At 38.3% G+C, this 27630-nt stretch overlaps 1 protein-coding gene across 4 annotated transcripts in view; it reads left to right on the top strand.

Annotated features, from left to right (window-relative positions):
* Nucleotides 1-27630, top strand: part of diaph2 (diaphanous-related formin 2) — a 1158885-nt gene that overhangs the window by 869757 nt on the left and 261498 nt on the right. For all 4 annotated transcript variants that reach the window (XM_061891998.1, XM_061891999.1, XM_061891997.1 and 1 more), the window contains one exon: nucleotides 25379-25543. In XM_061891998.1, the coding sequence (XP_061747982.1) occupies nucleotides 25379-25543 (165 nt within the window). The remainder of the gene's footprint in view (nucleotides 1-25378; nucleotides 25544-27630) is intronic.

Genomic DNA, 27630 nt, shown 5'->3' with positions numbered 1-27630 from the left:
TGCTTACTTTCTCTTTTAACATGTTCTATCTACACTTCTGTTAAAATGTAATAATCACTCATTCTTCTGTTGTTTGGATACTTTACATTAGTTTTGGATGATACCACACATTTGGGTATCAATCCGATACCACGTAGATCATACATTGTTCATATTCAAAGTCTTCATGCGTCCAGGGACGTATTTCCTGAGTTTATAAACATGATATACATTTTTAAAAACCGAAAGAAATTGTTCTGATACCAAATAGTATCGATGTAATCATAATAGTATCAACTACCGGGGTCACCAACGCGGTGCCCGCGGGCACCAGGTAGCCCGTAAGGACCAGAGGAGTCGCCCACTGGCCTGTTCTAAAAATAGCTCAAATGGCAGCACTTACCAGTGAGCTGCCTCTATTTTTTAAATTGTATTTATTTACTAGCAAGCTGGTCTCGCTTTGCTCGACATTTTTAATTCTAAGAGAGACAAAACTCAAATAGAATTTGAAAATCCAAGAAAATATTTTAAAGACTTGGTCTTAACTTGTTTAAATAAATGCATTTATTTTTTTTACTTTGCTTCTTATAACTTTCAAAAAGACAATTTTAGAGAAAAAAATACAACCTTAAAAATTATTTTAGGATTTTTAAACACATATACCTTTTTACCTTTTCAATTCCTTCCTCTTCTTTCCTGACAATTTTAATCAATGTTCAATAAATGTATTTATTTTATTGTAAAGAATAATAAATACATTTTAATTTTATTCTTCATTTTAGCTTCTGTTTTTTCGACGAAGAATATTTGTGAAATATTTCTCCAAACTTATGATTAAAATTAAAAAAAAAATTTCTGGCAAATCTAGAAAATATGTAGAATTAAATTTAAATCTTATTTCAAAGTCTTTTGAATTTCTTTTAAAAAATTTTCTTCTGGAAAATCTTGAAGAAAAAATGATGTTAGAAATATAGCTTGGTCCAATTTGTTATATATTCTAACAAAGTGTAGATTGGATTTAACCCATTTAAAACATGTCATCAATATTCTAAAATCAATCTTAATCAGGAAAAATTTCTAATGATGTTCAATAAATTATTTTTTCAATTTTTTCAAAAAGATTTGAATTAGCTAGTTTTTCTCTTCATTTTTTTCGGTTGAATTTTGAATTTTAAAGAGTTGAAATTGAAGATAAACTATGTTTCAAATTTTTTTTTTTCGTGTTTTCTCCTCTTTTAAACCGTTCAATTAATTGTTTTTCATCATTAATTCTCAACTAAAAACCTTCCGTAAAAGGAACAAAAATGTACGACAGAATGACAGACAGAAATACCCTTATATATATATATATATATATATATATTATAGGTAAATTGAGCAAATTGGCTATTTCTGGCAATTTATTTAAGTGTGTATCAAACTGGTAGCCCTTCGCATTAATCAGTACCCAAAAAGGAGCTCTTGGTTTCAAAAAGGTTGGTGACCCCTGATCAACTAGATACGTTCCTGTACTTGGCATCATTACATCGGCTGTGAGGTGTAGATCCACCAATGGTGTTTGTTCACATTGTGATGCCGATGAGCTACGGTGTGTATTGAAGGGATGATACTTGTAAGAAACTTACTTTATTTGTCGCCAGGGAGGAGAGGATTCGTGATTTAGAAGTAGGGGCTGGAATTTAGCCGCTAGCTAGATAGCCATGTCTTAAAGCACCTGAGGGCGTTTCAGTGTAATACCTTCACCTTTATCGTTAGTTTTTAAGCCAACATGCATCCGTTCTCCCTTTTCTGTCCACACACTGTGTCTGCTTGAAAGTACTCTATGATTGTGCGCTGCCGAACATGCTCCTCTGCTCATAAACTTGGGGGCGGGGGCTGGTGGACCGGTACTTTTCAGAGGCGGTATAGTACTGAATGTGATGAATTAGTATCGCGGTACTATAGTAATACCGGTATACTGTACAACCCTAGTGTATAGTTTAGTATAAATGTACGGGTTAATTGTTTTTTATTTTGATTTTACATAATTCCTCAAATAAAATGAGTAACATATATATATATATATATATATATATATATATATATATATATATATATATATATATATATGTATATATATATATATATATATATATGTATATATATATATATATATATATATATGTTACTCATTTTATTATATATATATATATATATATATATATATATATATATATATGTATATATATATATATATATGTATATATATATATATATATATATATATATGTATGTATATATATATATATATATATATATATGTATGTATATATATATATATATATATATATATATATATATGTATGTATATATATATATATGTGTATATATATATATATATATATATGTATATATATATATATATATATATATATATGTATATATGTATATATATATATATATATATATATATATATGGTTAATTGGCAACACTAAATTGGCATTAGTGTGTGAATGTGAGTGTGAATGTTGTCTGTCTATCTGTGTTGGCCCTGCGATGAGATGGCGACTTGTCCAGGGTGTACACCGCCTTACGCCCGATTGCAGCTGAGATAGGCCCCGCGACCCCAAAAGGGAACAAGCGGGACAAAATGGATGGATGGATGGATATATGTATATATATATATATATATATATATATATATATATATATATATATATATATATATATATATATATATCTATAAACATACTTTTTTTTTTTTTTTTAATACATAGATTTTTTTTAAAGATTCTTATTTTAAAGTTTCAAAGTGTTAATGGTAAAATACACTTTGGTTTTTGAGATGTTAATTTTTATTTTATTATTATTCCATATTTTTCTTTGCCAATAGGAAAATGTTTTGTCAACTTATTTTGCTTGGATTTTATTTATTTTTAATTTTTTTTTTTTAAGTTGGGAAGATAGTCATTTTTATCTTCATGCAGATGTGGACATGTTATGCTGATGCCATACATTTGGATCTGCATTCGCTTCACGTTGCTACTTATTGGTGCACGAGCGCGTATCTCCACTAGATAAACACATTTGCATTTTAATAGCCCGTATAGATCATTTTCTTGTTCAATACCGCCATCAAACCGCTTGCCTGGCCTGACCCTTATTGATGAAAGGCAGCCTGCATCGTGTCCACTTAAGTACACGTTCCAACCATAGACACATGCCGCAAATGACAGTACGTAACTTAAAATTACAAAGTTTCTCCCATTTTAAGACAATAAAGAGATCCTCTTAAATGACAAGCAAAGTCCGAGTGTTTGCATGGGAGAGTCCGGAATGTATTGCAGCACGTTGCCAGCCGAGTTTATTTAGCAGCTTAGATTGCTTCATTGTTACGGGAAAAAAATATATTGATCTTGCACATGCGAAAAATAGGAAATGAGTCGATGTGTTTTTGTTTGAATAATGTTGTCTTCAGTGGAGTCGCCAAGCAAATAATGATTTCACAAACAGTGCTGGGAAACAGAACTCTAATCGGCGGAAGAAAATACACTATCGCTTTTATATATATACATATATATATATATATATATAAATATATGTATACACAGGGAGACAGTATATATATATATATATAAACATCAATGGAGGAAAAAAAAAAAAATATATATGTATGTATTTATGTATATATGTATATATATGTATAAATAAAAAAAAAAAAAAAAAAATATATATAGGTTGTCAAATGATTGAAATACTTAACCACGATTAATCACATTTTGTTCATAGTTAACTTGAAATTAATTGCACAAATAGTTTTTTCAAATAGTATCATTTTCAAGTTTATATTACCATGAAGAAACAATTATTAATAATATGTCCGAGTCCACGGTTCTCGCCCGGAAAAGGGTGGAATGCCATCTCCGGGTTGGGGAGGAGACCCTGCCCCAAGTGGAGGAGTTCAAGTACCTAGGAGTCTTGTTCACGAGTGGGGGAAGAGTGGATCGTGAGATCGACAGGCAGATCGGTGCGGCGTCTTCAGTAATGCGGACGTTGTACCGATCCGTTGTGGTGAAGAAGGAGCTGAGCCGGAAGGCAAAGCTCTCAATTTACCGGTCGATCTACATTCCTTTCCTCACCTATGGTCATGAGCTTTGGGTCATGACCGAAAGGATAAGATCACGGGTACAAGCGGCCGAAATGAGTTTCCTCCACCGGGTGGCGGGGCTCTCCCTTAGAGATAGGGTGAGAAGCTCTGTCATCCGGGAGGGACTCAAAGTAAAGCCGCTGCTGCTCCACATCGAGAGGAGCCAGATGAGGTGGTTCGGGCATCTGGTCAGGATGCCACCCGAACGCCTCTCTAGGGAGGTGTTTAGGGCACGTCCAGCTGGTAGGAGGCCACGGGGAAGACCCAGGACACGTTGGGAAGACTATGTCTCCCGGCTGGCCTGGGAACGCCTCGGGATCCCCCGGGAAGAGCTAGACGAAGTGGCTGAGGAGAGGGTAGTCTGGGCTTCCCTGCTTAGGCTGCTGCCCCCGCGACTTGACCTCGGATAAGCGGAAGATGATGGATGGATGGATGGATGGATTTTTTTTTTTAAAGATTGTGCTTTTTAAATGGCTCAACACGAAAAAAAAGGATTTTGAAGAGAATGTTCCTGCTGTAGGAGCACTTGCATTCAGAGGAGAGGAGCTACACCATGTTACGATCATGGTTTGATAATGTGATCTGGGATATTTCTACCTGATTAGACGCATATATTTTGCACATTACATGTACAAGTTAATGGTGTTCATATCTCTGCATGGCAATGTTTTAAAATCCTCCATGTATTAATAACATTTTATGTTCAGCCCGCTCAACATTCTGTAAATGCCGTCTATCCATCAAAAAATGGTATTAAAGAGTATACACTTTATTTTAATCCGCCATGAAACATTTATTTCACAACTATCACAGATTAATCTTTGACAATGCGTGATCGTAACGTAAGACAATGTTTCATTGTTTTGGTGTTTAGACCGGACGTGAAGCGTAGCGCTACGTAATTTGAAGCCGGAAGTGTGTGATTGGTATAAGAAGAGACTTGACATGTTCTGACGATAGTCTCCGATAAAAGTGACTCGAGACTGTCTTTTTTTCTGTTGAGTTTTTATTTCATCTTAATAAAGTAGTTCCAGTAGCAATCTTCTGTTTTTTTTTATATTGTACGTGTGTGTGTGTGTGTGTGTGTGTGTGTGTGTGTGTTTATATATATATTTATATACATACATATATATGTGTGTGTGTGTGTGTGTGTGTGTATGTATATATATATATACATATATTTGTATATATATATATGTATATATATATATATATATATATATATATACACATATATATACATATATACATATATATATGTATATATATATGTATATATGTATATATATATGTGTGTATATACATATACATATATATATATATGTATGTATATATATATATATATATATATATATATATATATATATATATATATATATATATATATATATATATATATATATATATATATATATATATGTCTCTACACAGTTGTGGTCAAAAGTTGACATACACTTGTAAAGAACATAATGCCATGGCTGTCTTGAGTTTCCAATACTTTCTACAACTCTTATTTTTTTGTGATTGAGTGATTTGGAGCACATACTTGTTGGTCACAAAAAAACTTTCATGAAGTTTGGTTCTTTTATGAATTTATTGTGGGTCTACTGAAAACTTGAGCCAATCTGCTGGGTCAAAAGTATACATACAGCAATGTTAATAATCCCTTGGCAAATTTCACTGCATTAAGGCACTTTTGGTAGCCATCCACGAGCTTCTGGTTGAATTTTTGACCTCTATTTGACAGAATTGGTGCTGTTCAGCTAAATGTGTTGCTTTTCTGACATGGACTTGTTTCTTCAGCATTGTCCACACGTTTAAGTCAGGACTTTTGGAAGGCCATTCCAAAACTTGATCTAGCCATTTCTTTACCAACTCTGACGTGTCTTTGGGGGTCATTGTCCTGTTGGAACACCCATCTGCGCCTAAGACCCAACCTCCGGGCTGATGATTTTAGTTTGTCCCGAAGAATTTGGAGGTAATCCTCCTTTTTCATGCCCCATTTACCCTTCTGTAAAGCACCAGGTCCATTGGCAGCAAAACAGGCCCAGAACATAATACTACCACCACCATGCTTGACGGTAGGTGTGGTGTTCCTGGGATTAAAGGCCTCCCCTTTTCTCCTTCATATTGCCGGATATTGTGGCCAGCAATGGACTGTATATATATGTGTGTATGTGTGTATATATTATATATAACACCATTATGTGCTTCCTTTATTAGAGCAGACATAGGTGAGCAAGCAGGGAGGCTCTAATTCTTGTGTTTGTCTGTGTTTTGTGGAAGGGGAAAGAGGCTGTAACAAGGCCTGCTGCCATTGATTTTATAAAAGGTTGCACGGTAGGGCGCAGGATTGGAAGGCAAGGTAGGCTTGTCAACCTTAACTCGCTTGAAGCACGTCACTTCGTCAAGCTAATTGTGTATTTTCCAAGGGAAAACAAAACCTATGTCTCTGTCAATACACGTCATAAACGGGGAAGGTTGTGAGTTTGTGATGGCTCTTTTAGCAAATGTTAGATTTTTTTTTTCTTTCTTTCTTCTTAACCACCACTTGACAACTAAGTACACGCCGCAGAGATGCGCGGTGCGGGGGAAGCAAGCCTGCGAGACGAATGGGTTGACAGTTTTGCATGAGTCCTGTGACAGTTGGAACTAATGATACGTGTCATCAACGTGGAACACTGGTCAATACCAGCAGGGGAAATATGATACAGTCCATGTTAGGAAGAAATATATGACAAGTTTGATAGAGAGAGAGAGAGAGAGAGACTGCCAAGATGGGACAAGACATTGATACAACGTTGATTAAACACAGTTTGGTGTTCCAGCAAGACAATGACCCCCAAACACACGTCAAAAGTGGTAAAGGAATGGCTAAATCAGGCTAGAATTAAGTTTTAGAATGTCCTTCCAAAAATCCTGACTTAAACATATGGACAATGCTGAAGAAACAAGTCCATGTCAGAAAACCAACACATTTAGCTGAATTGCACCAATTTCGTCAAGAGGAGTGGTCAAAAACTCAACCAGAAGCTTGTTGATGGCTACCAAAAGTGCTTTATTGCAGTGAAATGTGTAACCAAATATTAACATTGCTGTACGTATACTTTTGACCCAGCAGATTTGGTCACATTTTCAGTAGATTCATAAAAAGAACCAAACTTCAGGAATGTTTTTTGTGACCAACAAGTATGAGTTCCAATCACTCTATTACAACAAAGTAAGAGTTTTAGAAATTATTGAAAACTCAAGACAGCCATGACCTTATGTTCTTTATATGTGTACGTAAACTTTTGACCACGACTGTACATTTACATTCAATTATATTGTGCTAAAATCAATGAAATACATTAATAAATGTTTCTTAACCAAACATTCAATAAAATCAAAATGCAAATGAAAACACAGGTTAGTCGTAATTTTTGTGCTTAAAATCTAGCTGCGGACTTCTTCTGTTTGTTTGTGATTGTCATGACTGCCACACGTGGTGGAGAAGTGCATTACAACAGAGTACAGTTGAGGAACAAATAGTTTGGGGTGAAGAAACACAGCTTTTTGCCACAGTTTTCCCGAAAAGTCAGGCATTTTAGGCGGAAAAGGGGGAGGAGCCAAACCACAGGAACGACCTGTGGAATTATCCGTCAGGTCGGCGCCGCGCATAATTAGTACATAACGTCTAACCTTTCACGCTTGCCGTCATCCTTTTCATGTATGTCCTCCACTGTGTCATTCCGACAAACCGGGGACCGAGCGTGACAATGCCGATACAGCCGTGTTTACAACACTTATGTTCTTTACACGTGGCCGTAAATTTTTGACCACGACTGTACATTTACATACAATTACACTGTGCTAAATATAATTAAATACGTAAGGGAATAAGCTGTAGTAAATGGATGGATGGATGGATAATACATTTTCTTATCCAAACTTTCAATAAAATTAAAATGCAAATGAAAACACTGATTAGTCATAATTTTTGTTCTTAAAATCTAGCTGCGGACTTCTTCTGTTTGTTTGAGATTGTCTTTACTGCCACAAGTGGTGGAGAAGTGCATTACAACCGAGGACAGCTGAGGAACAAATAGTTGGGGTGAAGAAACACTACTTTTTGCCACATTTTTCCCCGAAAAATCAGGCATTTTAGGCGGCAAAAGGGGAGGAGCCAAACCACAGGAACGACCTGTGGAATTATCCGTCAGGTCGGCGCCGCGCATAATTAGTACATAACGTCTAACCTTTCACGCTTGCTGTCATCCTTTTCATGTGTGTCCTCCACTGTGTCATTCCGACAAACCGGGGACCAAGCGTGACAATGCCGATACAGCCGTGTTTACAACACTTATGTTCTTTACACGAGGACGTAAATTTTTGACCACGACTGTACATTTACATACAATTACACTGTGCTAAATTTAATTAGTTACGATAATAAATGTTTCTTAACCAAAAGTTCAATAAAATTAAAATGCAAATGACAACACAGTTTAGTCATAATTTCTGTGATCAAAATCTAGCTACAGACATCTTCCGTTTGTTTGAGATTGTCATTACTGCCACAAGTGGTGGAGAGGCGCATTACAACCGAGTACAGCTGAGGAACAAATAGTTGGGGTGAAGAAACACTGCTTTTTGCCACATTTTTTCCCGAAAAATCAGGCATTTTAGGTGGCAAAAGGGGAGGAGCTAGACCACAGGAACGACCTGTGGAATTATCCATCAGGTCGGCGCCGCGCATAATTAGTACATAAAGTCTAACCTTTCACGCTTGCCGTCATCCTTTTCATGTGTGTCCTCCACTGTGTCATTCCGACAAACCGGGGACCGAGCGTGACAATGCCTATACCGCCGTGTTTACAACGCGTATGTTCTTTACACGTGGCTGTACATTTTTGACCACGACTGTACATTTACATACAATTACACTGTACTGAATTTAATTAAATACGTTAATAAATGTTTCTTAACCAAACGTTCAATAAAATTAAAATGCAAATGAAAACACAGTTTAGTCATAATTTTTGTGCTTGAAATCTAGCTGCAGACTTCTTCTGTTTGTTCGAGATTGTTATTACTGCCACAAGTGGTGGGGAAGTGCATTACAACCGAGTACAGCTGAGGAAAAAATAGTTGGGTTGAAGAAACACTGCTTTTTGCCCATTTTTTTCCCGGAAAATCAGGCATTTTAGGCGGCAAAGGGGGAGGAGCCAAACCACAGGAACGACCTGTGGAATTATCCGTCAGGTTGGCGCCTTGCATAATTAGCACATAACGTCTAACCTTTTACGCTTGCCGTCATCCTTTTCATAAGTGTCCTCCACTGTGTCATTCCGACAAACCGGGGACCGAGCTTGACCATGCCAATACCGCCGTGTTTACAATGCTTATGTTCTTTACACGTGCATGTAAATTTTTGACCACGACTGTACATTTACATACAATACACTGTGCTAAATTTAATTAAATATGTTAATTAATGTTTCTTAACCAAACGTTTACTAAAATTAAAATGCAATTGAAAACACAGTTTAGTCATAATTTTTGTGCTTAAAATCTAGCCGTAGACTTCTTCTGTTTGTTTGAGATTGTTATTACTGGCACAAGTGGTGGGGAAGTGCATTACAACCGAGTACAGCTGAGGAACAAATAGTTTGGGTGAAGAAACACTGCTTTTTTGCCCAATTTTTTCCCGAAAAATCAGCCATTTTAGGCGGAAAAGGGGGAGGAGCCAAACCACAGGAACGACCTGTGGAATTACCCGTCAGGTCGGCGCCGCGCATAATTAGTACATAACGTCTAACCTTTCACGCTTGCTGTCATCCTTTTCATGTGTGTCCTCCACTGTGTCATTCCGACAAACTGGGGACCGAGCGTGACAATACCAATACCGCCGTGTTTACAACGCTTACACTTGTCAAATCTGGAAAAAAGGTCAAGCCGCTCGCCGATTTAATCGGTAAACATCAATCCCTCCGACCTCAACACGGAACCCTTGAAGTGACAGGCGTGCTGAGGGGCGGGCCGGGCGTCACACGTGTCATGTAATAGGTACACCGGCTAATCTCGTAAACGGCGCCACGCGACTCCAGAGGGTAGAGCAATTGGAGTGTGCAGGCGATGGGAGGGGGATGCACATGAAGGGATCATCTTAACGCGTTGCGTTAACATCATTGTTCCCTTTCTTGGAGAGGAAATCATCTGACCTTAAAATAACACAATAACAATATCAGTCTCGTGTGCAATGACTTGTAGCGAAGCCAGTAATATCGCTGCTATCTCCATGGCAACCGCATTTTGTGTGACGTTTCAACCACCTGGTACCATATATTTTATTTCATTACACTGTGTCAACATTGATATAATGTTAGTTTAATACAAATAGTTTATAATAATATTTTCATAGAATAATTGTTGGAAAATCATTACCTCAATTGAATATGTCTACCTGTAATAGTTCTAAAATAGTAATAATAACAACAACAATAATAATATTAAGTAAAGGAGGAAAACATATTAAAATTTTATATTTTGAAAATAGACAAATAAATATATAATACACATTTTTTTTAAATGTTTGTTAGAATATATTAAAACTAAATGACTTAAATAATCATATTTAAAAATAAAAATATGTTACATTGATGCTACTATTAATAGTCATAAAAACTAGAAGAATGATAAAGTAAATACAGGAAAATACATGACATTTCAGATATTCAAAGAAAATATTAAATATTGCATAAATATTACTGAACATTGATATTTTTTATTAAAACTATATTACTACTACTAATAATAATAGTACATAATATTAATGATAATAATAATAATAATGCGTAAATAAAGAAAAATGTATTCAATTGTATGAATTACATTTTTTTTATGGTTTTCAAAAGGTTTCAAAAACAAATAGCACTACAACTATATATGATTGTTATAAAATATTGTTTGAATAGATTTAATTGTATTATTTTTAGTTACTATGGCTACTAATAATAGTAATAAAAACTACTATAATGATAATAGTAATAACAAAGTAAATACAGGAAAATATATGATTTCAGATATTCAAAAAAAAAAAATATATATATATATATACTTAAGTATTGCATAAAAATGACTTAACTGATTTTTAAAATTAAAACTATATTACTACTGCTACTATTATTAATACTCATAATATTAATAACGATAATAATAATGCATAGAGAAAAAAATGCATGCAAATGTATATATTAAAACAACATTTACGGTTTTCAAAAGCGTTTTTAAAACAAATATCACTACAAATACATACAAAATTTTGTTTGACAACATTTTACTTAATTATTTTTAGTTACTACTGCTACCATTAATATAAGTAAAAACTACAGTAATGATAATAGTAATAACAAAGTAAATACAGGAAAATGTATGACATTTCAGATAATAAAAACATATATAATTATGAAATATTGCATAAAAATGACCTCACATTGTTTTTTAAAATCAAAACTGTATTACTACTACTACTACTGCTTCTATTAATAGTACTCTTGATGTTAATAATGATAATGATAACGACGTAAATAAAGAAAAATTAATACATTTGTATAGTAAAAAAATATTTATGGTTTTCAAAAGGTTTCAAAAACAAATATGACTACAAATAAATATGATTGTTATAAGATATTGTTTGAATACATTGTATTTAATTATTTTTAGTTACTACTGCTACTAGTAATAGTAATAAAGTAAATACAGGAAAATAAATATATATATATATATATATATATATATATATACATATATATATATATATATATATATTAAATATTGCATACAAATTATACTTTTATTTTTTTGAAATTGAAACTATATTACTACTACTACTGCTACAATTAATAGTATTCAATATTAATAATAATAATAATAATTTGTAACCAAAGACAAATATACACAGTTGTATGTATTAAAACATATGTATATTAAAAATATATATTTTTACGGTTTTCAAAAGGTTTCAAACACAAACATTACTACAAATACATTTGATTGTTATAAAATATTGTTTGAATACATTTTATTTAATTATTTTTAGTTACTCCTGCTACTATTAATAGTAATAAAAACTACAATAATCATAATAGTAATAAAGTAATTACAGGAAAATATATGAAATTTTGGATATAAAAAAACAAACTATTAAATATTTCATAAAAATACCTAATATTGTTTATTAAAACAATAGTGCTACTACTTACTAGTATTATTACTAATATTAAAAATAATAGCAAGTAAAATAAGAAATATTTCATTGTTGGATGTTAAAAAACATTTTTCAGAAAATTTCAAATACAAATATTACTTCAAATACATATGATTGTTGTCAAATGTTGTCTGAATGCAATATTTTAATGAAATGTGTAGTACTGCTACTATTACTAATAAGTAATAGTAATGATAATAATGAAGTAAACAAATACATTTATTATAAAATTTTTAAAAATAAATAAAATTAAATAATTTATTTAGAATAAAATACATTTAAAAAAGACCCGACAATAGTAAAATTATATTAATAATAATCATTATTAATATAATAATCATTATTAATATAATAGGGCTTCACGGTGGCAGAGGAGTTATATATATATATATATATATATATATATATATATATATATATATATATATATATATATATATATATATACATGCATATATCCACACTTATGCATGTATATACATATACACATATAACACTATTGTGCGTCTGCCTCACAATACGAAGTTCCTGCAGTCCTGGGTTCAAATCCAGGCTCGGGATCTTTCTGTGTGGAGTTTGCATGTTCTCCCCGTGAATGCGTGGGTTCCCTCCGGGTACTCCGGCTTCCTCCCACTTCCAAAGACATGCACCTGGGGATAGGTTGATTGGCAACACTAAATTGGCCCTAGTGTGTGAATGTGAGTGTGAATGTTGTCTGTCTATCTGTGTTGGCCCTGCGATGAGGTGGCGACTTGTCCAGGGTGTACCCCGCCTTCCGCCCGATTGTAGCTGAGATAGGCGCCCCCGCCACCCCAAAAGGGAATAAGCGGTAGAACATGGATGGATGGATTATTATTATTTAAAATTTTTTGGGGGAAAAACAAGCATATTAATAATAACTAGATGAGGCAATTCCTGAAGGAATTGCGTTTGAATGCTGAAGTTAAAATTTCCAGGAAAACCGGAATTTGGTTTGGAACTTGGGAAAGTAAACAAAGAAATATTTATACAATTTAGGATATTTACAAAAACTGATGGGTTTTTAAAAAGAAAATAATATTACAAATCCTTATTTCAAAAAAAATGTATGGAAAAACAAGCACATTAATAATAATGATCCAAAATCAAGAGTACAGATGCAATTTTCAGTAGATAATAATAATAATAGAATCAGTAGTAAAAACATCAGGTTGGTACAGTGCGGGTATTTAACAGCTGCCTTCTGACCAATACATCGTGATCCTGTTTTCCGAAAAAATCGATGCCGGCCCGTGTTTTCCCCTCACAGAGTGGTGATAAAAGAAAGATGGGCCACGAGATGAACAGAGAGAATATAAAAAAGTTAAGTATATTGATCACGTTCCTGATCCCAGCAGTGCAGCGGCATTCAATAAGTCCTATCATGCACTCATTGCGCACTACTTCTACTTCCTGTGCATCGGGCCATGCAGAGGGCCCCGCCGTTCGATTCCCGGGGCTAATGAATCCCGTTAGGGGACCACTCGTAGGTGCATTTCTTTGCCTGGGATACTTCACGACACGCTTTAATCCGCAACATCATCAACAGACAGTCAAATAAGCCGGTGGGCGTTTCTCGGCAAACTTCCGTCAAACGTGAAAGTGCAACCTCGGCAAAAAATAAATAAAAAATAATACATTGGCTTTTTTTTCCAGAGGGTGCTGGGTGAATGATGGACTAGAAACGCACTCCACTCTGGCAATTGGCAGCAAGAAACACGTCATGGGGACAATTCAAACAATAAGTGATGATAGCGGCGTAATTAGAGTTAATGTAGAGCGGGGGATAACCTCCTCCCTTATTAGATTATGCTCTCGTGGCGGCCGGCTGACAAAGATGGAGCACAAGAGGCGGAGGCAAAGGCAAAGGGGGGCCGGCGCGGAGTTTGTCTCCGTCGGCAACGTGCGGGGCTATTTTTAGCAAATTAATTTAAGGCGCTAAATAATTAACTGATCATCATCTGGCAAGCGGGGGTGAGATAAAGGCAGCGATGCTGGCGGCGTGTGGGCAGAGGGCGCTGTGGCACCAGACATTGATACAGCGTTGATTAAACGTACGTGTCCTTTGGAAACCTACTTGCCAACCTTGAGACCTCCGATTTCGGGGGGTGGGGGGGTGTGGTCGGGGCGGGGGCGTGGTTGGGGCGGGGGGCGTGGTTAAGAGGGGTGGCGTATAATTCACCAACTCGAGTATTTTATATTTATTTCATATATATATATATATATATATATATATATATATATATATATATATATATGTCTTGATTGGATTGGACATACGTAGGATTAACCGAAGGAGCGTTCAAAACAAGATGGAATAATCACAACGCCTCCTTTAGAAACCAGACTTTGCAGAATTCTACAGAACTCAGCAAACACATTTGGAACCTCAAAGACAATAATGTTGAATATTCAATAACATGGCAAATTCTTGCATCCAGCACACCTTACAGCAGTGGTAATAAAAGATGCAACCTATGCTTAAAAGAGAAACTGTTTATTATATATCATCCAGATCTATCATCTCTCAACAAGCGCAGTGAAATCATTTCAACATGCCGCCATAGACGGAAACACCTCCTAGGTAACACATGAGCCAATCACCACACCCTACGCCTGCTTGTACCCACCCACTCTGTGCTCTATATAAACCATTGTATGTGAATGCTTCCATTAAAATCTCCTGATGATTGAGGGAACCCCTCATGAAACAGTTCTGTAGAGATGAAGTAGTCTTGTGATTTTTTCCCACACCTACATATATATACATATATATACATATATATATATATATATATATATATATATATATATATATATATATATATATATATATATATATGTATGTATATGTGGGAAAAATCACAAGACTACATTATCTCTACAGAACTGTTTCATGAGGGGTTCCCTCAATCATCAGGAGATTTTTTCCCTCAATCATCAGGAGATGATTGAGGGAACCCCTCATGAAACAGTTCTGTAGAGATGAAGTAGTCTTGTGATGTTTATACATACATATTGGGCTCTACCACGGTATCGATCACTATTCTCTGGATAATCCAATCAAGACATATTGCCCACATATGTGGTCCTCTCCAAGGTTCTCATAGTCCTCATTGTCACCGACGTCCCACTGGGTCATCATTGTCACCGACGTCCCACTGGGTGTGAGTTTTCCTTGCCCTTATGTGGGCCTACCGAGGATGTCGTAGTGGTTTGTGTTGTAGTTAGTGCAGCCCTTTGAGACACTAGTGATTTAGGGCTATATAAATGAACATTGATTGATTGATTGATTGATATATATATATATATATATATATATATATATATATATATATATATATATATATATATATATATATATATATATGAAATACTTGACTTTCAGTGAATTCTAGCTATATATATTTATTTTATTGTATATGTAAATAAACGAAATAGTTGACATTGAGACGGCACCTATCAAATACACAGTAATAAAAACACAGTTGTTCTACTAACTGTACCCTGCTTGCTGGTTACTAAAATAAAACACCAACACTTACCTTTCACTATTTGAGTAACCTTTGTTCTGCCGTTTGCGTATTAGCGAGCGATCTCCGAATCCGGGAACATATCCTTCACGGATTTGTTGTAGACATCCGCAAATGAGAACGGGATGTTGCTTCCTTCTATCAGCATAGCCATCTTTGTCTCAGCATAAGTTACACCATCGGGTCTCCATTTTGCAAGGTGGCCCATAATACTGGGTTGTGAACGAAGCTGCGCTGCGGAAACTGTGTGCTTCGCTGACCGTTCATTACTGAATATACGTTTGGTTGCCGTGTTCAATGGAGGAGTCTGTTCTGTAACATTTACAAGCAACATACCCCTTTCCTTCGAACTCTCCTGGATAGACTGAAATTGTTGTTTCCAATCGTTCTGGAACTTGCAAGCGTATTTCTTCATTTTGCCCGTCGACGGTGTAATATATTGGGTTGGAGTCAACAACCAAGCGACATGATTAAGTTATGTCTCTTTACTGTGGGCTTCGGAACAGACATTTTAATATCTGTACAGTAGATGGCAGTATTGTCCTGTTTAAGAGTGTCACAACATTGAGTCAGGTCTGACTCAATGTTGGGGGGTGTGGCCTCCAGCTCCGGTTGAATTTCGGGAGATTTTCGGAAGAAAATTTGTCCCGGGAGGTTTTCGGGAGTGGCGCTGAATTTCGGGAGTCTCCCGGTAAATCCGGGAGGGTTGGCAAATATGTTTGGAACTGACTTTTGAAACAACGTTGCGAAATATTTGTATTCCTAAATTGAGACGACTTCGATGTCCAACGTTGGATCCGCGTCGTTGGTGGGGAAAATGACCAAATTTCAATGGTCAAATCAACGTCAGGTACTGACGTTGAATAAACGTTGTCCAAAAGCATGTTGTTTCAACGTTGTATTTGTGTAGTAGAATATTTGTTGGAAAATTACAGAAATTCAATGGTCAAATCGTCAGAACCCGACATTGATTAAGCGTCGTCAAAAAGCATGTTGCTTCAACGTTGTATATTTATTGTGGAATATTGGTTGGGAAATGGCCAAAATTCAATTGCCAAATAAACGTCAGAACCTGATATTAATTAAACGTCGTCAAAAAGCATGTTGTTTCAACGTATTTGTGAAGTAGAATATTGGTTGGGAAATGGCCAAAATTCAATCGCCAAGTAAACGTCAGGATCCAACATTGATTCAACATTGTCAAAAAGCATTGATTAATCGTCGTCAAAAAGCATGTAGTTTCAACGTTTTATTTTTGTTGTAGAATATCGATTGGGAAATGACCAAATTTTAATGTTCAATTCAACGTCAGAACCTGACATTGAATAAACGTTGTCCAAAGGCATGTTGTTTCGACGTATTTGTGTTAGACAATATTGGTTGGAAAATGACCAAAATTCAATGCCAATTGTATGTTTACGTTAGCACATTAGCATTACCATGCTAAATGTTTTAGCCATTTTTGCAGAAGTACACCTTCGTCATTAAACTTAATAGCTGCCAGCACGCTAACGTTAGCATTTTAGTTTGTGTCGATTGTGATACTTCTCCTTTCATCCTTATTTGGACTTTTCCCCCCCTCTCCCCCTGTTTTGCCGAGCGTGCTCAGTCAGTCGGTGGGCAGCCTGGGTGTAATTTGGCCCTGAGGGGCTGTTTGGCAGTGGGAGGGGTTAACGGGGGGGTGGGGGGGGCAGCCCTACTCCAAGCGGGTGTAGCGTAGGCCGATGGATGCAAGGAGGGCATGAAATAAATATTAATGGAACTAGGTTGAAGGGGATTTAGTTAAGGTGGCTTCTGGCCTCTCATTGGACGATTGTTTGTTTTTTATGCAGTACTTTTAATGCATCTTTAATTCACACAGGTGACGCAACCAATTGTTGCAACCAATGTTGTAACCTTTCTAGGATTTTGGAGTTGATTTAAGTCAGAAAGGTGCACATTTGGGCAGCACCTTAAGCAGACTTCTGCTTTTTTTGGTGCATTTTAGGTCAAATGTAAAAAAAATATTTTGTTGAAAAACAAGTCAAGTGTGAAGTGAATGATATTTATATAGCGCTTTTCTCTAGTGACTCAAAGCGCTTTACATAGTGAAACCCAATATCTAAGTTACATTTTTAAAACAATGCCAATTATATTTTTTCTCTGAATTTTGTGACATGCAATTTTTAGACATTTTAAAGCTGCAAAAATATAAAACCAAATATAGCTCTAATTTTGTTCTGCGAGGGAGTTCCTAATACAGGGGTCCCCAACGCGGTGCCCGCGGGCACCAGGTAGCCCGTAAGGACCAGATGAGTCGCCCGCTGGCCTGTTCTAAAAATAGCTCAAATAGCAGCACTTACCAGTGAGCTGCCTCTATTTTTTTAAATGTTATTTATTTACTAGCAAGCTGGTCTCGCTTTGCTTGAAATGTTTAATTTTAAGAAAAAAAAAACCTCAAATAGAATTTGAAAATCCAAGAAAATATTTTAAAGACTTGGTCTTCACTTGTTTAAATAAATGCATTTTTTTTTTTTACTTTGCTTCTTATAACTTTCAGAAAGACAATTTTAGAGAAAAAATACAACTATAAAAATGATTTTAGGGTTTTTAAAACACATGTACCTTTTTTACCCTTTGAATTCCTTCCTCTTCTTTCCTGACAATTTAAATCAATGTTCAAGTATTTTTTTTATTTTTATTTTAAAGAATAATAAATATATTTTAATTTAAGTCTTATTTTAGCTTCTGTTTTTTCGGCGAAGAATATTTGTGAAATATTTATTCAAACTTATGATTAAAATTCAAAAAATATAGTCCGGCAAATCTATAAAATCTTTAGAGTCGAATGTAAATCTTATTTCAAAGTCTTTTGAATTTCTTTAAAAATTTTTGTTCTGGAAAATCTAGAAGCAATAATGATTTGTCTTTGTTAGAAATATAGCTTGGTCCAATTTGTTATATATTCTAACAAAGTGCAGATTGGATCGATCGATCCATCTATCTATCTATCTATCTATCTATCTATCTATCCATCCATCTATCTATCTATCTATCTATCTATCTATCTATCTATCTATCTATCTATCTATCTATCTATCTATCCATCCATCCATCCATCCATCCATCCATCCATCCATCCATCCATCCATCCATCCATCCATCCATCCATCCATCCATCCATCCATCCATCCATCCATCCATCCATCCATCCATCCATCCATCCATCCATCCATCCATCCATCCATCCATCTAGATATTTATCTATCTATCTATTTATCCATCCATCCATCCATCCATCCATCCATCCATCCATCCATCCATCTAGATATTTATCTATCTATCTATCTATTTATCCATCCATCCATCCATCCATCTATCTATCTATCTATCCATCGATCTATCTAGATATTTATCTATCTATCTATCTATTTATCCATCCATCCATCCATCCATCTATCTATCCATCTAAACCCGCATCCAGCCTCAGACTGACACTTTTTTTTACCTCATCTCAGCTTGATTTAAGGCAGAATTTCAAGAATAGATCCCCCCCCCCCCCCCCCCCCCCCAAAAAAAAGCATATAAAGGTAAAGTATGTGAAAAAATGCAAAAAATAAAAAAAGGAATGCTCAGTAATAGTGTGTTGCTGCAAGATAGTGAGTGTCAGGCCGCATCACTGTGACATGTCTTTGGTGTGGAAATACAAGCAGCCCAGGCAGCCTCAGTCCAGTCCACCCCCCCCCATGGGATGCATACCGCTGTGTGTGTGTGTGTGTGTGTGTGTGTGTGTGTGTGTGTGTGTGTGTGTGTGTGTAGTGAGCACTGATAGAAGAAACAAAGAGCCAGAGGCCACAAAGAGCAGCAAAAACCAAGCACTGCCTCCCAATGATGTTGTTGCCTACCAATGGCCTGTGTGGGCTTACAACCTCGACACAAATCACTCAATAATAAAAAGCAATACGATACAATTTACTGCAAAAAAAAAACTAAAAATGTGCAACATTTTCAGGGCCAGTTCTGAAATACAAATATATATTTTTTTTATATAATAGCAAAACACTTTTTTTTTTTTTCATTTATTATGATCCAAGCACACATTGTAGTTGTGTATATAAAAGGAGAACATGAGGATATTATAAGAATGACGTTTTATAGCAGGGGTCCCCAAAGTCCGGCCCGCCAGTGTCCAAAATCCGGCCTGCGGGAAGTCCCAAGTTAAAATATTTGAATTTGAATTTTATTTTTGTATTTTAATATTTTAAAATCTGTCCTTTCTAATCCATTTTCTACTGCTTGGATCCACTTTGGACTGGGTTCTCACCGTTATGTTTGATCCACTATGGATTGGACTTTCACAATATCATGTTAGATCCGCTCGACATCCATTGCTTTCCATCCCCCCGGGGGGGTTGGTTGGCCACATATGCAGTCCTCTCCAAGGTTTCTCATTGTCGACGTCCCACTGGGGTGAGTTTTTCCTTGCCCTTATGTGGACTCTACCGAGGATGTCGTTGTGGTTTGTGCAGCCCTTTGAGACACTTGGGATTTAGGGCTATATAAATAAACATTGATTGATTGATTGATTTTTCAATTGATTGATTGATTGACTGCTTGTTACTCTCGGTGTCTCCTAGCCGCTCAGGCAAATAATATTATTTAAAAATGCATTTTCCCATTGATAATGTGACATCATTGCACTCGGAATATATGTATATATATATATATATATATATATATATATATATATATATATATATATATATATATATATATATATATATATAGCCAAGGTTACTGTTGTTTATCCGTTATACATTGCTCAATACCGGGGTAGAGTGGAATATACGTTAGGTCAGGAAAAAAATAGAGAGGCTATATTATCCTTACAAGCTTGTTTTGCAGGTTTCCCTGCTTTTCAGGGGATTTTATTATATATTTCATAATAAAATCATAGTCAAGGTTACTGTGGTTTATCCGTTATACATTGCTCAATACCGGGGTAGAGCGGAATATACGTTAGTTCAGGAAAAAACACAGAGGCTATTGCATCCCTACAAGCCTGTTTTGCAGGTTTCCCTGCTTTTCAGGGGATGTTATTATATATTTTATTATAAAATCCCCTGTTTCGCAGCTTTCCCTGCTATTCAGAGGATTTTATTATATATATGCATCTATTTTCTACCGATTATCCCTTTCGGGTTCGCGGGGAGTGCTGGAGCCTATGTTATTATAAAATCCCCTGAAGAGCAGGGAAACCTAAGAAACAGTCTTGTAGGGAGGAAATAGCCTCTGTGTTATTTCCTGGCCTATCGTGTGTGTGTATGTATATATATATATATATATATATATATATATATATATATATATAGCAAGTCTTCCTTTGACACATAAATTATATACAATTGGAAAAAAAACTGTTAGAATAGGTATAAAAGTGTTAAAATAATAACATGAGAAAATACACTGTTCAAGACAAAAAACGGTATCATAAATTAAAATAAAACTCACATAAAATCCATCCATCCATCCATCATCTTCCGCTTATCCGAGGTCGGGTCGCGGGGGCAGCAGCCTAAGCAGGGAAGCCCAGACTTCCCTATCTCCAGCCACTTCGTCTAGCTCTTCCCGGGGGATCCCGAGGCGTTCCCAGGCCAGCCGGGAGACATAGTCTTTCCAACGTGTCCTGGGTCTTCCCCGTGGCCTCCTACCAGCTGGACGTGCCCTAAACACATCCCTAGGGAGGCGTTCGGGTGGCATCCTGACCAGATGCCCGAACCACCTCATCTGGCTCCTCTCGATGTGGAGGAGCAGCGGCTTTACGTTGAGCTCCTCCCGGATGGCAGAGCTTCTCACCCTATCTCTAAGGGAGAGCCCCGCCACCCGGCGGAGGAAACTCATTTCGGCCGCTTGTACCCGTGATCTTATCCTTTCGGTCATGACCCAAAGCTCATGACCATAGGTGAGGATGGGAACGTAGATCGACCGGTAAATTGAGAGCTTTGCCCTTCCGGCTCAGCTCCTTCTTCACCACAACGGATCGGTACAACGTCCGCATTACTGAAGACGCCGCACCGATCCGCCTGTCGATCTCACGATCCACTCTTCCCCCACTCGTGAACAAGACTCCTAGGTACTTGAACTCCTCCACTTGGGGCAGGGTCTCCTCCCCAACCCGGAGATGGCACTCCACCCTTTTCCGGGCGAGAACCATGGACTCGGACTTGGAGGTGCTGATTCTCATTCCGGTCGCTTCACACTCGGCTGCGAACCGATCCAGTGAGAGCTGAAGATCCCGGCCAGATGAAGCCATCAGGACTACATCATCTGCAAAAAGCAGAGACCTAATCCCGTGGCCACCAAACCGGAACCCCTCAACGCCTTGACTGCGCCTAGAAATTCTGTCCATAAAAGTTATGAACAGAATCGGTGACAAAGGACAGCCTTGGCGGAGTCCAACCTTCACTGGAAACGTGTCCGACTTACTGCCAGCAATGCGGACCAAGCTCTGACACTGATCATACAGGGAGCGGACTGCCACAATAAGACAGTCCGATACCCCATACTCTCTGAGCACTCCCCACAGGACTTCCCGAGGGACACGGTCGAATGCCTTCTCCAAGTCCACAAAGCACATGTAGACTGGTTGGGCAAACTCCCATGCACCCTCAAGAACCCTGCCGAGAGTATAGAGTTGGTCCACAGTTCCACGACCAGGACGAAAACCACACTGTTCCTCCTGAATCCGAGGTTCGACTATCCGGCGAAGCCTCCTCTCCAGTACACCTGAATAAACCTTACCGGGAAGGCTGAGGAGTGTGATCCCACGATAGTTGGAACACACCCTCCGGTCCCCCTTCTTAAAGAGAGGGACCACCACCCCGGTCTGCCAATCCAGAGGTACCGCCCCCAATGTCCACGCGATGCTGCAGAGTCTTGTCAACCAAGACAGCCCCACAGCATCCAGAGCCTTAAGGAACTCCGGGCGGATCTCATCCACCCCCGGGGCCTTGCCGCCGAGGAGCTTTTTAACTACCTCAGCGACCTCAGCCCCAGAAATAGGAGAGTCCACTACAGATTCCCCAGGCACCGCTTCCTCAAAGAAAGACGTGTTGGTGGGATTGAGGAGGTCTTCGAAGTATTCCCTCCACCGATCCACAACATCCGCAGTCGAAGTCAGCAGAACACCATCCGCACCATACACGGTGTTGATAGTGCACTGCTTCCCCTTCCTGAGGCGCCGTATGGTGGTCCAGAATCGCTTCGAAGCCGTCCGGAAGTCGTTTTCCATGGCTTCCCCGAACTCTTCCCATGTCCGAGTTTTTGCCTCCGCGACCGCTAAAGCTGCACACCGCTTGGCCCGTCGGTACCCGTCTACTGCCTCCGGAGTCCTATGAGCCAAAAGAACCCGATAGGACTCCTTCTTCAGCTTGACGGCATCCCTCACTGCTGGTGTCCACCAACGGGTTCTGGGATTACCGCCACGACAGGCACCAACAACCTTGCGGCCACAGCTCCAATCAGCCGCCTCGACAATAGAGGTTCGGAACATGGTCCACTCGGACTCAATGTCCCGCACCTCCCTCGTGACATGTTCAAAGTTCTCCCGGAGGTGTGAATTGAAACTCTCTCTGACAGGAGACTCTGCCAGACGTTCCCAGCAGACCCTCACAATGCGCTTGGGCCTGCCAGGTCTGTCCGGCATCCTCCCCCACCATCGCAGCCAACTCACCACCAGGTGGTGATCGGTAGAAAGCTCCGCCCCTCTCTTCACCCGAGTGTCCAAAACATAAGGCCGCAAATCCGATGACACAACTACAAAGTCGATCATGGAACTGCGGCCTAGGGTGTCCTGGTGCCAAGTGCACATATGGACACCCTTATGTTTGAACATGGTGTTTGTTATCGACAAACTGTGACGAGCACAAAAGTCCAATAACAAAACACCACTCGGGTTTAGATCCGGGCGACCATTCTTCCCAATCACGCCTCTCCAGGTTTCACTGTCGTTGCCAACATGAGCGTTGAAGTCTCCCAGTAGGACAAGGGAATCACCCGGAGGAGCACTTTCCAGTACTCCCTCGAGTGTTCCCAAAAAGGGTGGGTATTCTGAACTGCTGTTTGGTGCGTAAGCACAAACAACAGTCAGGACCCGTCCCCCCACCCGAAGGCGAAGGGAAGCTACCCTCTCGTCCACCGGGTTAAACTCCAACGTCCAGGCTTTGAGCCGGGGGGCAACCAGAATTGCCACCCCAGCCCGTCGCCTCTCACTGCCGGCAACGCCAGAGTGGAAGAGGGTCCAGTCCCTCTCGAGAGAACTGGTTCCAGAGCCCTTGCTGTGCGTCGAGGTGAGTCCGACTATATCCAGCCGGAACTTCTCTACCTCGCGCACTAGCTCAGGCTCCTTCCCCCCCCAGTGAGGTGACGTTCCACGTCCCAAGAGCTAGCTTCTGTAGCCGAGGATCAGACCGCCAAGTGCCCTGCCTTCGGCTGCCGCCCAGCTCACAATGCAAAATTAAAATAAAACTCACATAAAATTGTAAATTAAAAGCATTTTTAAAAGCATTTATTTTGAAAAGCGCACAAATATTAGACAAGATCCCCATAATACTTAATATCTGACTTTTTTTTTTAAATACTGTATCAAAAATTTTAAGAAAACTCAAAAACAAAAGTAAAATAAAAGCATTTTTAAAAGGTTTTATTTAGAAAAAAAATAAAAATAAATATATATATATATATATATATATATATATATATATATATACATATATATATATATATATATATATGTATATATATACATATATGTATATATATTTATATATATATATATACTGTGTATACACATACAGTTACTTTGCATTAAGTCGACCCAATGCAGCCGCCCAGTCTAAAAATTTGGCCACAAAAATCTCTTAATCAAAAATTCAAACACAGTGTTACTGTTCAAACTATGTGAAATATTACAGTGGCTAAAAATTTCGATTATTCTTGTTAATTAAAACATTTCTAATTAATACTTAGGCCTACTATGTTTGAATGTTGGTCGTTATGGTGGCACTTGGAGAGCCAAGTATTTTCTGAGATAGTATTTGGTGGGGAAAAAAAAGTTGAACTGCGCCTAAATTGGATCATGATGTCCGGTTCCACCCCATTACTATTATAAGTACCGTTTACGTGTCCTCTTGGCGTCGTCCTCGAGTGAGGTCATGTGACCGCTGCGATAATGCGTAACTGATGTTCGCCGTCGATAGCCATTCAGCGGGGGAAAAGTGCAGTGAATTGCGCAGTGCAGCCGGGTTCAAAACAAGCAGCGACGACTGCAATCAGCGCCTGTGTCACACGTGTCACACCGCCGATTGCACGACACCCGGCCGTTCCCTCGCCCCAAGTGTGACGGAGCATTTATCATGATGTGTCTTTTTCCCCTGCCAACGCCTCCATGACCTCGACGCAGGTGCTCATTTTTTCCTTAACCATGCGCGTCTCACGGCTTCTGCAAGCACTCGCGGGAGCAGTACGAGAAGCTGTCCATCATGCACAAGAACATGCAGAAGCTCTACGAGAACACGGGCAGCTACTTCGCCTTCGACCCGCAGGCCGTCAGCGTGGAGGACTTCTTCGGGGAGCTCTCCAACTTCCGCACCCTCTTCCTGGTGAGTAACAATGCAGACGCATTTATTGTGTACTCGGGGCGTTCAATCGATTGCATCTGGACTGTACCAAATTGCATCATGACTAGGGAAGGTTGTTTGGATTGGGTCATATAGGTATTTCCTCGGATGAGCGACAAAACGTCTTCTAAGACCAACCAAACAGTCCAGTTGTGATCGATTGAATGCCCTGAGATGACAACTACCTGGATGAATGAGAACATGTATAGACATAGTTTATTGTGTACATGCTTATGGTCATTAATTGCAGTAGCTGTCCAACTTCCGCGCCCTCTTCCTGGTGAGTAACACTGCAGATAAACGACACTTTTATTGTCTACTCAGGTCATTCAATCGATTGCAACTGGACTGTTTGGTTTGTCCTGAAAGTCTCATCCGAGTAGGCTTCATCAGTTCGTGGTCATTGACTTAGATTGGTCAGATCTAGTCCCGACTAGTGAGCAGCTTGTGTTATGTGTGACCATGTTTATTGATTCATTTTGGGCTGGTTCTTTTTTTTGTTTTGTTTCTGCATCATGACTAGGGAAGGTTGTTTGGATTGGGTCATATAGGTATTTCCTCGGATGAGCGACAAAACGTCTTCTAAGACCAACCAAACAGTCCAGTTGTGATCGATTGAATGCCCTGAGATGACAACTACCTGGATGAATGAGAACATGTATAGACATAGTTTATTGTGTACATGCTTATGGTCATTAATTGCAGTAGCTGTCCAACTTCCGCACCATCTTCCTGGTGAATAACACTGCAGATAAAGGACACTTTTATTGTCTACTCAGGTCATTCAATCGATTGCAACTGGACTGTTTGGTTTGTCCTGAAAGTCTCATCCGAGTAGGCTTCATCAGTTCGTGGTCATTGACTTAGATTGGTCAGATCTAGTCCCGACTAGTGAGCAGCTTGTGTTATGTGTGACCATGTTTATTGATTCATTTTGGGCTGGTTCTTTTTTTTGTTTTGTTTCTGCATCATGACTAGGGAAGGTTGTTTGGATTGGGTCACATAGGTATTTCCTCGGATGAGCGACAAAACGTCTTCTAAGACCAACCAAACAGTCCAGTTGTGATCGATTGAATGCCCTGAGATGACAATGACCTGGATGAATGAGAACATGTATAGACATAGTTTATTGTGTACATGCTTATGGTCATTAATTGCAGTAGCTGTCCAGCTTCCGCGCCCTCTTCCTGGTGAGTAACACTGCGGATAAAAGACACTTTTATTGTCTACTCAGGTCATTCAATCGATTGCAACTGGACTGTTTGGTTTGTCCTGAAAGTCTCATCCGAGTAGGCTTCATCAGTTCGTGGTCATTGACTTAGATTGGTCAGATCTAGTCCCGACTAGTGAGCAGCTTGTGTTATGTGTGACCATGTTTATTGATTTATTTTGGGCTGATTCTTTTTTTTCCTGCATCATGACTAGGGAAGGTTGTTTGGATTGGGTCATATAGGATTTTTTTTTCCTCGGATGAGCGACAAAACGTTTTCTAAGACAAACCAAACAGTCCAGTTGTGATCAATTGAATGTACTGACATGACAATGACCGGGATGTATGAGAACATTTTTAGACATATGTTATTGTGTACATGCTTATGGTCATTAATTGCTGTAGCTGTCCAACTTCTGCACCCTCTTCCTTGTGAGTTACAATGCAGTCACTTTTATTGAGTACTCAGGTCATTCAGTCGATTACAACTGGACTGTTTGGTTTGTCCTAAGAGACCCATCCGAGTAGGTTTCATCAGTTCGTGGTCATTGACTTAGATTGGTCAGATCTAGTCCCGACTAGTGAACAGCTTGTGTTATGTGTGACCATGTTTGTTGATTTATTTTGGGCTGATTCTTTTTTTTTTTTTGCATCATGACTAGGGAAGGTTGTTTGGATTGGGTCATATAGGTATTTTCTTTTCCTCGGATGAGCGGCAAAACGACTTCTAAGACCAACCAAACAGTCCAGTTGTGATCAATTGAATGTACTGACATGACAGCGACCTCGCCCTCGCACATCACATCCGTTTCAAAACTGGTTTCTGGCTGGTGATCCAGATTATCCATGCATGCTATGA

This window comes from Nerophis ophidion, linkage group LG29, assembly GCF_033978795.1.
Source record: "Nerophis ophidion isolate RoL-2023_Sa linkage group LG29, RoL_Noph_v1.0, whole genome shotgun sequence".
Taxonomy (NCBI): Eukaryota; Metazoa; Chordata; class Actinopteri; order Syngnathiformes; family Syngnathidae; genus Nerophis; species Nerophis ophidion.
Note: the sequence above shows the minus strand (reverse complement) of the source record. Positions and strands in the feature narration are given on the sequence as shown.